The sequence below is a fragment of the Pelobates fuscus genome, chromosome 10 (assembly GCF_036172605.1).
Source record: "Pelobates fuscus isolate aPelFus1 chromosome 10, aPelFus1.pri, whole genome shotgun sequence".
NCBI classification, from domain to species: domain Eukaryota; kingdom Metazoa; phylum Chordata; class Amphibia; order Anura; family Pelobatidae; genus Pelobates; species Pelobates fuscus.
The window spans coordinates 24,551,045-24,564,920 of NC_086326.1; the positions used below are offsets into that span (position 1 = coordinate 24,551,045).

Genomic DNA, 13,876 nt, shown 5'->3' on the forward strand with positions numbered 1-13,876 from the left:
GGGTTTCTAATGCGCATGCGTGGTGCGTTAGGCCCTCCCCATAGGAAATATTTCCTATGGGGATTTTATGGATGCTGGATGTCCTATTGCAGAGTGTAATGATGTCCAGCATCAGCCAAAAATGCAGGGCCACCCTTTTCATGCGTTTTCATAAATATGAAAAAATTCGGTGTTCTTGAAAACATGGTGATCTGAGAACCCTAGAGATATATCCAATGTATACATGCATGAAAAATGCCTGTATGTATTCAGTGGAGTCGACCAGTGGTTCCCAACTCAGTTCTCAAGTACCCCTAACAGTCCAGGATTTAGGGATTACCCAGTTGTGTCTAAGGTGTTTTTTGAAAAAGAAGAATAAGAAAAAAAAAACTTTACACAACAGGGTAACCCCTAAATCCTGGACTGACAGGGGGTACTTGAGGACTGGGTTGGGAACTTCTGGAGTAGACTAAACAGTGATTTTAGTGTCTTCAAAATTGTACCTATGGAGTGGTCCTTTAATGCCTAGGGTTAGTGACTAACCTTAAAGTCCCCAGTAAACTAGAGCTGGTATACTAGATTTTGGTAAATGTGATTGGATAATTGTGTTACTGATTTGTACTATATACATTTATGAATTGGGTAATTTTAAAACTATTTACATTATTTCATTTTTTTTCATGTGCAATTCCTATGACTGTTTGTTTTATTTTGTATGGGTTTTTATATGGTGTCTATACAAAAGAGATTGGAATAATTCTAAAGCGCTCCACTATTTATTCATTTACCTTCCTAAACCATTTTATCTGGTACATGTGGGATATAAAGTAGTTTTCTTACCTTAAATTTAATCTTAAGCGCTTCTTACATGTTATTGTTTTTGGTCCTGTTAAAGTGTATGACTATCAACAGGATTACAACTGACTAAATCTGAAGCATAGTGCCTCTTTCAACAATCCCATAGTGGTCCCATTATGTATATATTTTGCAGCGTACTGATTGGCCAATTTTTGCACCTTTAAATTTTAGTGATTTAACTCAAATTTGTGTAGAAAGCATCTGTACGCTGTGCCCCTTTTCTTCTGGCCAAGTTTTCGGCTTCAATGAGGAAGCCTTGGACTTGGCGCGGGTGGTAGGCTGAGACCGTCAGCTGATACACCCAGGACATACTTGAAAACGAGAGAAATCTCAATGTATTCATCCTGGTAAAATAGTTTATAAATAAATAATACACTGCATTATTGCGAATTGTCATCCCTCATACTTCCAACATATTAGTTAGACAGCAATATCTAATAAACGTTTTATCAGTATACATTTATTTCACTTTCCATAGAAAGCCAGCAGCTCCTAAGCAGGGTCTTCTGTTAGCTCTCCTGAGCTTAGCCGATCACTCTCAGCCAATGAGCTAAGCCCTGCACTTGATTTAGCTCAGTAGGAACAACTCTGTCACTCTATAGGGAGTTGTGGAGACAGGGAGCAGTACCTGGCGGATGCTGGATAAAAAAAATCAAACCGTACTAAGACAGTTTGACTCTCTACAATGTGGGAGGGTTAGAAAATCCCAATGCCTTAATCACAGAGAGTTGTAGTGGTTATAGTGTTTGGATTGTTCCCTTAATCAAAAGTGTCATCCTAAATCAAACCGTATCAACTGAAGGGAACCACTTGAATATATACACTGATAAAACCTTAACAAGGAGTTATTGCTGACTGGCTTTGATTATTATGGAAGTATGTGGAATGACAATTCACAATAATGCAGCGTATTAGATAGAAGTGAGATACAGTCTATGGAGTCATACAATGAGTTGTGCATACTTAGCAGCCAAGCAGCTTCTGTCTGTGTGAAGTATTCTGAGCCAAAGCATTAACATTCTTTCTCTAGAACAGTGTTCCCCAACCCAGTCCTCACGGACCACCGACAGTCCAGGTTTTGTCAGTATCTCCATTGGAATAAAACAGGGACACACATTTAATCCTGGGCTGTTGGTGGTCCATGAGGACTGGGTTGGGGAACACTGCTCTAGAATGTACCGTTAAAATGTACTGTGTTACATTGGAGGCATGATTTTACAAGTCTAGCAAGTGATACAAGAGGGTTTATTGATGAGACAGTGAATTGTGGTCAATTAAAAACCAGATTGCAAAATTCAAGCTATAATAGTGAAGCAGTGACATCTAGAATTTCTTTTTCCTAAGATATATTTTGTCCTAAATTCAGCAATTTGGATTATATCTCACTACAGTTTATTGTTTAGTATTTAGCCCCCAATGAATTGGAGTTGTTATTTATGTGAATTGGCAAGGTATGCTAAAGGTTATTAAGACTGGCCCCTCATTATTAGAGAAACATTCTGTGTACTGCATTAAAATGTTTTAACATGACACTTCACAAATTTCATCAACTGTCATTTGGGAAAGTTCTGAGCAGAAACTGATTACATTAAAAAAAGTAAAAAAGATTTATCAGCATCTAAGGTAGGTACCTGCCTATAGGCTCCTGTGCGAGAGGGACACCTGCCCTGGGATATAAAGCAGCTCTGTCAAATGTATTGGAGAGAGGTGCTCATGGAGATTTTACATTGATGTAATATCCCATTGAAAGATTGCTCTGAGTGAGTGAAGAGCCCGTCCCGGTTCCCAGAGACACACACCTACATATTTCTGTGGAGTTGGCACCACATCAGGAATTCCTAGGAAAGCCCGGCCTATACTATATTTAATAAGGCGGTTAATTCTCTGCCTCCCCCTCCCCCCATGGAATTTGGTGGTCCAATATCTTTTTTTATGTGGAAAAATGTTTGTTACTCGCTCAAAACTCAGACCATAACCATCTATTTCCCTTAGATCTGGATTTAGCTGTATTGTACGTGAGACAAATTTAAAATTTTCAAGGCCGCATTTAATAAATATATTTACACATCTACTGTCCCCCTTCTGCACCCAGCTGTGGAGTCATTAACTTTGGGGAAAAAAAAGAAAAAAAAATGGTCAAAGACACAGAATTTAGTATGACATAAAAACGTAACCCCAGGACACTTTTTTTTTTCCTCGGCTACAGCTGGTAACTTATCCATTTGCCAATGTATGAATCCCAACCTCCTTTAAACACATGGGTCATACTGAATATGTTGTGATTACCTCCTTCTATAAAGCCTTTTAAAATTTCCACGATAGCACTTCAGCTAATGTGTTCTTCCTGAAATCATTTTGAGGTTAGACTGACCTGGTCCACTTGACCGTCATAAAACCAATTACACGAGTTTAATATATTAATGCACCCAGTCTCCACCCATTCAAAAAATTATCTAAAACTCCCTTCATCAAGAAAGCATATCAATTAAACTGGAGGGTATTTAGGGTTAACCCCTTCACTGCCCTACCAATTTACCTTATACCAGGCTTCCACTTTGTTAATTTTCTATCAATTAAACTGTTAGCAGGTTTTTATCCCCCACCCACCATGACTCCTCTCCTGCAACTGTAAAAAAATTACCTACTAAGCCCTCAGTGAATACTTTTCTAACAACCTACTTTGTACCACTACTTTACCCTTTGTGTCACTATACCACATTCCCTCTAGAATGTAAGCTCATTTAGCAGGGCCCTCCACCTCTCTGTTCCTGTACGTCCAGTTGTCTGGTTACAATTACATGTCTGTTAGTCTACCCATTGTACAGCGCTATGGAATCTGATGGCGCTATATAAATAATTATAATAAAATAATATATCATTACAGAATGTTCAATTATTTTGTACAATTGCATCAGATACTACTATTCTATATTCCTATGTATGCAGACTTTCTTTAGCCCCCCTTTTTTTTTTTATTAAAGGGACATTAGTCACCAAAACAACTTTAGCTTAATGAAGCAGTTTTGGTGTATATATCATGGCCCTGCAGTCTCACTGCTCAGTTCTCTGCCATTTAGAAGTTAAATCACTTTGTTTATACAGCCCTAGTCACACCTCCCTGCATGTGACTTGCACAGCCTTCCTAAACACTTCCTTTAAAGAGTCATCTAAAGTTTATCCTTCCTTTATTGCAAGATCTGTTTAATTTAGATTTGATTTTCTTATCCCCTGCTATGTTAATAGCCTGCTAGATCCTGCAAGAGCCTCTTGTATGTCATTAAAGTAAAATTTACAGAGCAAGAGATAGAATTGTTTAAGGTAAATTGCATCTGATTGAAAGTGAAGCCAAGGCTCTGTCAATCATAGTCAGGGGAGGTGTGGCTAGGGCTGCATAAACAGAAACAAAGTGATTTAACTCCTGAATGCAGTGAATTGAGCAGTGAAACCTGAGAAGCATGATCTATACACTAAAACTGCTTCATTAAGCTACAGTTGTTTAGGTGACTACAGTGTCCCTTTAAGTTTACAGTTACATTTACAGATTCCATTTTTATTTGTGATGCTCTGCTTACTGTGGTTTATGACTTATAAATTCTTGTTAGTCATGAAAATTGTCACTACCTGTCACATTGTGTCTAGAGGAAAATCCAAGTAATACAAAGTTATTTTAATTACTACGATGCTGAATGTCCTGTGAGTTCATAGTCCCCACATCAACATAATTCCATTCTGTTTGTGTAAATTGGATTGGTTCCTCTAAAACCTTGGTTCTCTGTTTGTGGACTAGACTTCACACAATTCTCTTAAGCCATAATACATTGTTGCTGTATTTGTAATAAGGTCCTGTAGCCCTGCTATACATCATTTGGGAGCACTTTTTTTTTATTATACAATGATTGGTCTGTGGCTTAATAGAAACACAACAAAATAGATAAAGAATATAAAAATATAGAGGAGACTATTTTCTTTTGTTTTTAGCCAGTGGCAAAATCGAATGAAAGGCACGGCTATAGATGCTCAAATCTCTCCTGATATTACAAACTATTAACTGACCAGGTTATTTATTAAATCGTGAACTGTTAGGAAATTCAAACAGGTTTATACACTAAAATCCAAATTACAAAATTCACTCAAAAAATAGACAAGCTCTGACCAATGATGTGGTGGTGTAGCCAACTCACCTGCGCACCAGAAGCGGGCCTCAAATATTCACCTAAGATGCAGGGATTACAGTCCGATCTGCCGGAGAGTCCCTCCCCCAGGAGTGTGGCATTCCTATAGAGGCCAGCTGCTGCGATACCGCGGTCCTCTGTAGCCCCACCTCTAGCGGAGTCGGGGGTCAAGTGGACATGCGTGCATCGCCACATCATCGACGCGCACGCATGTTTTGGAACCACATGATTCTTACCTACCAATAGTAATTAGGTTTAGGGTATTTAAACCCCTGAATGTGTTTTCTCATTGCCCTGTCATGGTTTCCATCCTGTTTGGTTTTCCGAGAGCACTTTTTTTGTCTACTGTTATTCTGGTTTTTGATCTTGGCTTGTTCTGACTATCTGTATTTCTGGCTTCCTGACCCTTTGGCTTTTGTTTACCGTTTATGCTTCTGTCTGTATCCCTGACCTCAGCTCATTACTAGTTACTCTAAATTAGTGAGGTCGCGAGCATAAAATTTTCGGTTCGCAAGCGCGAACTTCCGCAAATGTTCGCGAACCGGGCGAACCGCCATAGACTTCAATAGGCAGGCAAATTTTAAAACCCACAGGGACTCTATCTGGCCACAATAGTGGTTGAAGGGGGGGGAAGGAGACCTACTCTCCTTCCCCCCCCAGCCCCCACCCCTGGGCGGCGGGTGGGGGCCATAAAGATAATGAGGGGGGGACCTACTGTCCTCCCCCACCCCTGGGCGGCGGGTGGGGGCCATAATGATAATGAGGGGGGTGACCTACTGTCCTCCCCCACCCCTGGGCGGCGGGTGGGGGCCATAATGATAATGAGGGGGGGGACCTACTGTCCTCCCCCCCGGCCCCCACCCCTGGGCGGCGGGTGGGGGCCATAAAGATAATGAGGGGGGGACCTACTGTCCTCCCCCCCCCGGGCCACCACCCCTGGGCGGCGGGTGGGGGCCATAAAGATAATGAGGGGGGGACCTACTGTCCTCTCCCTCCCCGGCCCCCACCCCTGTGCGGCGGGTGGGGGCCATAAAGATAATGAGGGGGGACCTACTGTCCTCCCCCCCCGGCCCCACACCCCTGAGCGGTGGGTGGGGGCCCTAAATACAAAGGGGGAGGACCCTAGTCACCCCTCCCCCCCAAAAAAATGTTTTATCTCCCTACATACCCCCCTCACCCTAAAAATAATGAATTAAAATTTAACTTTCCCACGCTGTGTAAAATGACACAGAGCAGTGTGATTGGATGGCTTGAAATCCATCCAATCACAGTGCTCTGTGTGATTTTACACAGCGTGGGAAAATTTAACTTTCCCACGCTGTGTAAAATGACACAGAGCACTGTGATTGGATGGCTTGAAATCCATCCAATCACAGTGCTCTGTGTCATTTTACACAGCGTGGGAAAGTTCTTTGGAATTTTCCCACGCTGTGTAAAATGACACAGAGCACTGTGATTGGATGGATTTCAAGCCATCCAATCACAGTGCTCTGTGTCATTTTACACAGCGTGGGAAAGTTCTTTGGAATTTTCCCACGCTGTGTAAAATGACAAAGAGCACTCTGATTGGCTTAAACCAGCCAATCAGAGTGTTCTTAGCCTAATTGGAGAGCGTGGCAAGGCTTTATAAGCCTTCCCCCGCCCTGCAGAGCTCAGTCTGCGCGGAGCCCTCCATGGGTGAACATGGATTTTTTTTTTTGTGCGCTCATTTTTTTTTTTTTTTTTTAAATTGCGTCGGGTTATTTTGGTTTTTTATTTGGCCTTTTTTGGGGCTGAAAAAAGAAGATTGTAGAAGAAAGAAAACATCGAATGGTAAGTTGTTTTTATCAATTTTTTTTTTTTACAGGTTTTTAGTTAAAGGTCCCCCCCATCATTATTTTTAGGGTGAGGGGGGTAGGTAGGGAGATAATTTTAGATCTTTTTAAAATAGATTTTTAAGAGAATAGATTTTTTAGGGGGGGGGTGACTAGGGTCCCCTCTTTGTATTTAGGGCCCCCACCCACCGCTCAGGGGTGGGGGCCGGGGGGGACAATAGGTCCCCCCTTATTGTTATTTTTAGGGCCCCCACCCACCGCTCAGGGGTGGGGGCCAGGTGGGGCAATAGGTCCCCCCTTATTAATTTCAGGGCCCCCACCCACCGCTCATGGGTGGGGGCCGGGGGGGACAGTAAGTCCCCCTCTTATTATTACTTTTAGGGTCCCCACCCATCGCTCAGGGGTGGGGGCTGGGGGGGAGGACAATAGGTCCCCCCTATTGGTATGTAGGGCCCCCACCCGCTCACTGTGGCTGCTAACTGTTTAATAGACATGCCCCTACTTGCGGTATTGCGAGTAGGGGCACAATTTACTAATACTAAGTAATTTTTACTTAGTATTAGTAAATTTGGCCACAAAAAAAAAGGGGGCGGATCTAACATCGCATATTCGTCTGTGGCGAACGCGAACACGCTATGTTGTCCGGGAACTATTCGCCAGCGAACCGTTCGGGACATCCCTACTCTATATACGTTAATTCCGGTTATTCTAAGGCCCGGTAATAAGTCTTTCCTTAGTTTATAATTTTTCCATGTTTGACTTAATTCTGTGTGTTGTACCATTGTATTGTCCTGCCACCTGTACTGTATATGATGATATCCCAACACCAGCAAAAGTACAGAGCGTTTCGGAGCTGGGAAATCAGTACAGAGGCTGATGCCGCAACTCCTCACTGGACACTTGGTATGAGATTCCACTCCAGCTCTCCTTATCAAGGTAAGAACAGGGCGGCTGGGTGCACCTCACTGTATTAAAATAGAAATTAAGTGTTTGTCTGTGTATGGATGTAGTATTGAGTGTGTGTGTGTGTGTGTGTGTGTGTGTACATATATATACAGAAAATATATGCACATCTATGAGTCTGTGTTTGTGTATGAGTCTGCATGTATATGTTTCCATGTGTGTGTACATGAATGCATGTGGGCACCTAAATGTAAGTATATGTAAATATGAGAGAGAGAGAGTGTGTGTATGTGTGTTTTTTCCCTAACAAAAAGGGGGTTGGGAGTAATGCAGAGGGAGACTAATTTTTATTTAATTTTTTTACAGTTCGGGCTGGGCAGGTTTCCAAATATATTTCTGCCCCAGGTGCCGTCTAACCTAGGTAGGCCTCTGGCTGTAAAGTTGGAGAATTGTTCCTAATTGGTTATACTAGCCTAGATTTTGCCATTTAGTTTTAATAGGCTAAAGTTGTGACTTGAGTGGGAAAAAACAGTGACAAGTTTGATGTTGTCTATTTAGGTCTAAAATTTGAATTCACTTTGAATTATGGCAATTCACACTGTAGTGGATAATCCTGTTACTGAGCCTTAGAGGGTAACTTTAAGCACCATGTCCACTTCAGTGGTTTGAAGTGGTCATGATACCATGAATTCTGTATGAGCAGTGTTTCGCTATAAAATGGTGTACATACAGAATTTAACCCCTCTGCTGCTGAAGCTGTAACTCGACCTCCCTTTGCATCATTGGGACATATTAAGCAGCACGGCCCACCCTCTGTCGCACCCATGTCCTCCTCTCTCTGACATATGTCCCCCTGCAGCAAGGGGGCATGACATCAGCAAAGAAGGATCGGAGGGTTCGGGGAGAAGTCGGTGCTTGGCTATATTCCTTTTTATTTATTTTTGGTGGAAAAGGGGATCAGTATAGGAAGGCTTACTCAGGACCAAAAACACTGTTGTTTTGGTTTGAACAATCCTTGGTATTGTGAATTTTCCAAAATTCTAACATATCCAAACTGTAAACATTGTTACACGCGCCCCAACTGTCCTGATCTGGTCAGGATTGTCAAGATTCTGTTCCTTGGTGTCACATATCTAAAGACACTTACCAAGGTGGCACTAGAAAGTGTTTCAGCAATGCTGCGTGGGGGGTCAACCAGGGAGGCTGTAAGCCATCCTGGCCTGCTATCTTGCTCTGGACAGTCCAAACTCTTTGCAGGTGGGATCTCCCATTTTGGGCATCACCGGTGAAGCAAGTGGTGTCACTGGCACGTCTCTTTAGAATTGTCCACCGCGCGTCCTGATTTCTTACCTCCCAGTGTTTGAAATATGCAGCTGGTTTGCACACACACACACGCACAATTGAACAGCTAACAGCATGTGTTTATTTTCTTATGTATATGTTGGCTGTAGCTTGCATTCCCTTTAGGAAATGGTTGTCATTCTTGTAAGCAGCTGGACAGAAATGTATATCACGGGTTTGTGGGACGGCTGAATAGGATTCTGTGTATGGCCAAGAGATGGATATGCGCAGCATGGGTGCATTTGTTTTATATTGTTCAGCTCATTGAAGTGGTCTGGGTGCAGTGCCCCTGTCAATTTAACCCTACAATGATAATTATTGCAGTTATTGATAAACTGCAATTATTACCTTACAGGGTTAACTCCACCACCAGTGGCCATGAAAATTCCTAGGGATAGTAAATAGATGGTTGAGGAAAATTAGTGATAACTGTAAAGCGCTACACAAATGCTAATATTAGTAATACTAGCAACAAATTGTTCCTATTTACAATGTGGAATACTTTAACACCATACTCATTTTTTTCTGAATAAACAGCTGTCCTCTACATTCCAATATAAGCTCAGTCACAAGTATATTCTTCTCTAATTTACTTTTACACTATTAAAATCAACATCACAGAAAAAGAATCCTCCTCCTTCCTTGCAAAGTCTCATCCCTGTAGTTTTTTTTTTAATTTGTGATAGATCCTCATGGTAATAAAAATATATATGTACATACACCCACGTTCAATGCATAAAAACATGTGTATTTACATTGTTTATTCGTCAAACAATGAGATAAAACATTTAGATCACAATTGTCAACTGAGAAAATGATCCAGTTCAGTACGATCTTCTACAGCTCATGGCAAAATGAATAAATTGAGTCACTTAACCCCTTAAGGACCAGACTTCTGGAATAAAAGGGAATCATGACATGTCAGACATGTCATGTGTCCTTAAGGGGTTAAAGGATCACTACAGGGTCAGGCACACAAACATGTATTCCTGACCCTATAGTGTTAAACCCACCATGTCGCTCCCCTTGAACCATTTATATTGTTCAGCTCATTGAAGTGGTCTGGGTGCAGTGCCCCTGACAATTTAAAGGGACACTCCAGGCACCCAGACCACTTCTGCTCATTGGAGTGGTCTGGGTGCCAACTCCCACTACCCTTAACCCTGCAAGTGTAATTATTGCAGTTTTTCATAAACTGCAATAATTACATTGCAGGGTTAACTCCACCTCTAGTGGCTGTCTACTAGACAGCCACTAGAGGTCACTTCCTAGTTTGTAGCACAGGTTTCCTGTGCTAGAGCGTCGCTGGACGTCCTCACGCTGTGTGAGGACCTCCAGCGTCGCTCAAAACCCCATAGGAAAGCATTGAAATGATTTTTCAATGCTTTCCTATGGGGAGACGTAATGCGCATGCGCGGCATTTCCGCGCATGCGCATTAGGTCTCCTCGGCCGGTGAGCGAGATTAGTCTCGCCCACCGGCCGACGCAATCACAAGGAGGAGCATCGCGGAGGCGGAGACAGCGGCGAGGGACATCGCCGCTGTCCCAGGTAAGTCACTGAAGGGGTTTTCACCCCTTCAGTAACCGGGGATTGGGGGGTGGGAGGGAGAGGGACCCTCCAGTGCCAGAAAAACTGATCGTTTTTCTGGCACTGGAGTTTCCCTTTAACCCTACAATGATAATTATTGCGGTTATTGAGAAACTGCAATTATTACCTTACAGGGTTAACTCCACCACCAGTGGCCAGACAACCACTAGAGATGTTTTTGGGTCGTTAGGTTACTTTTGGTTGCCTAACTGACACTAGACGTCCTGCATCTGCTAAAACCCCATAGGAAAGCATTGTATCAGATTTTCTATGGGGTTATCCTAATGCGATCGCAGCAACATCAGAGGAGTGAAGGCGGTGCCTGACCCAGCACCGAGGCACATGGGTGCTGAATTCAGGTAAGTGGCAAGTGGCTGGGGGGAGAGGAGGGGGGAGGGGGGGCACTATAGGCTAGGAATACAATTTTCGATTCCTAGCCTTTAATTTCCCTTTAATGTTAATCAGTTTCATATCAGAAAAGTAAGCAGATAATTTCAACATGTTTAGAGTAAAATAATGTCAAATAATAGTAACATCATTTTTGCCCTCCACGGAATGTTCCACAATGTGTAAACATTAGCACCTATAAACAGAAATATCCTTTCTCACACACAAAAACTGAATTTCCAATGCCATAACAATCAGGTAGAAATTGTATGGCTGGAGTTGCAAAAACAAAATAAATATATAGATTTAAAAAAAGTGATAAACTAACATACTATTTAAGATTGATATGAACTAAAACACTCAAACGATATGCCTTGGAGCTGTATGAATAAATCTATAGTGACATGTTAAACAGATGTCATTAGTATGTACTCACCTGTCAAGTGGGCATGTACAGGATTCTATCTTAAAATACTACTAAAGGATATTTTCTACAACAAATATTTTTTGACTTTAATATTTTCGATAGCACAGATCCTATTTTGGGGAGTACAGTCATGTTGCAACTTGGAAACGGTTGTGGTAAAGAAGCTTATTTTAAACTACAGTTAAGGCAGTAATACGGAATTGAAAAGCGTGGCTCGGTAACAGAAAAAGAGAACTAATTTCTAAAAGGAAACCCTGCTTGTAAACTATTTAGATTACAGTGCTCATATTCTGTGCATCTAGAGAAGTCTAGACCAGGTTCATCACATCACAGGTACGCTAGGTGATGGCGCTACCGTAGGGCAGCACATAGGGCACACCAGCAGTGGGAAGGGGGTGTGCAGTGTCTAAGGATTAAATGGTGGTCAGGAGTTGGGGCGCATGGTCAGCACCATATAAATAGCTCCCTTTTGGTTTCAGAGCTTAGTGAGGGTGTCTGCACAGTCCCCAAGATTCCCAGCCTGTATTCTAACTTCCTCACAGAGTGCCAGACCACAAATAACAATTGATATAGTCTGTACCAGGTGAAGGTGCAGACCATGCACTCTCCAACCCGGTCACCAGGGAATAATTATTAAGATTATTGGAGCATCGGAGATCTATTATTAACTCCTACTGGACCACCAGGGACGATACCTTTGTTCTCAAGTGAGGAGGCTAAGCAATAGAGGAGGCAGCACATTTTTCTATTTTATTTATTAATCCTGTTAAATTAAAATACCCATTCAGCGCACCTCTGAATTCATGTTTTTTTCATGTTTAATTGCAGTGTAAAGACTTTGAGGAAGTCTGAGGAACTGGAAACCATCATCCATCCGCTTTCTGAAAAGCTTCAAAATGAATGCCTAGAACTGCTGGGGGCAGGGATGCCGCTGATTGGCTTAGAGCAGTCAGCTGATGCTCTCAGACAATCTGTGGCACCCCATTAATAAAAATGAGAAAAATGTGTGTGTTTCTCAAGCAGGTTTTTTATTTGAGAGCTGCTGATTGGCCAGTCTAAGCCAGTCAGTGACGCTGCTGTTCACAGTAGTCCTAGGTTTCCATATTGAAACTTTTCAGCAAGCAGATGTTGGTGGGGGCAGAGCGATCGGATGACGGAGAGGAGTCCTTGGGGTTACACTGTTTGTAACAACTTGCGTTTGATTAAGTTGTTATGGAGCTCAGAGGCTCCCTTCCACTGAATTTGCTACAGTTAGGAATTCTACATCACATTGTTTTATTTAAATAAAGGCCCTATTGCAGTTGTGCATAGGGTCCTTCATAACAAAGTTCCAAAATAACTTGAAACAACTCCAGAAAAAACATTGAGCTTCAAATGGGAGTAACAGATGCATGTCAATAGTTGTACAAAAGAATTTAACAGCAACTGGGAACCTCGAATGAGAAATCTTGAGGAACCTCGAATGAGAAATCTTGAGGAACCTCGAATGAGAAATTTTGAAAGGCAGACAGAGCAAGCTAAAAAAGTATTTATTACTACTTGGATCTATGTGAGCAGTCACTCTGGAGCAAAATAAATTGCAATGTCAAATTGAAACAATAGCATAAACTGTATAGTTTCCATTATAAAAGTGAGCTGTTTTTGATCTAATGTTGGAGGGGGAAGCAGGATGATTGGCTACATAGACTCAAGCTGAATTTTATACAATAGATTCTTATGTATAAATCATTTGCACCTTTTGACAGCTACTTCCTCTGTCTGAAAATTCAATCCCAGTTGGTACGTAATGGTTGGTTGCCCTTATTCTGGCCAAACGGTCTAGTGTCTTAACTGAATAGCACCTTTGTGATGTCCGTGACATATTTGCACTTTTAGTTTTTTAGTTCAATCTACTTGTAGGTGAAATCGAACACTATTCTACAGAATTGTTCTGTAACTCTGTACATGTATATGTAACCATGGTGATCAACCCTTATTAGTCACAATTAAATTATTTAACATGTTTAACCCATGATGCATTACACAATCCTTGCTTACAGTTTTTTGTACAGTTAGAATTTTCCTGCAGCTTTTTCTGTTCTTCGATAACTTTCATTTTTTCTTCGTAAACATCAGCTTGTGATTTCCAGTGAACCCGGTTATTTTGAAGTCCGTCATACATGGGCGTGATTTCTTTATGAAACCGTGAAAATTCCTAGAGATAGTAAATAGATAGTTGGGGAAAATTAGTGATAACTGTAAAGCGCTACACAAATGCTAATATTAGTAATACTAGCAACAATGTGTTCCTATTTCCAATGAATACTTTAACACCATACTTATTATTTTCCTAATAAACTGCTGTCCTCTACATTCCAATATAAACTCAGTCACAAGTATATTCGTCTCTAATTTAGTTTAACACTAC

The 13,876-nt window shown here is 41.6% G+C and overlaps 1 protein-coding gene across 2 annotated transcripts in view; it reads right to left on the reverse strand.

The window, feature by feature from the left end:
- Positions 1–13,876, reverse strand: part of PDE6C (phosphodiesterase 6C) — an 87,005-nt gene that overhangs the window by 6,845 nt on the left and 66,284 nt on the right. The window contains exon 21 of one of the 2 annotated variants that reach the window (XM_063434911.1): positions 13,494–13,663. In XM_063434911.1, coding sequence (XP_063290981.1) covers positions 13,494–13,663 — 170 coding nt within the window. The remainder of the gene's footprint in view (positions 1–13,493; positions 13,664–13,876) is intronic. The other variant, XM_063434912.1, reaches the window with a different exon arrangement.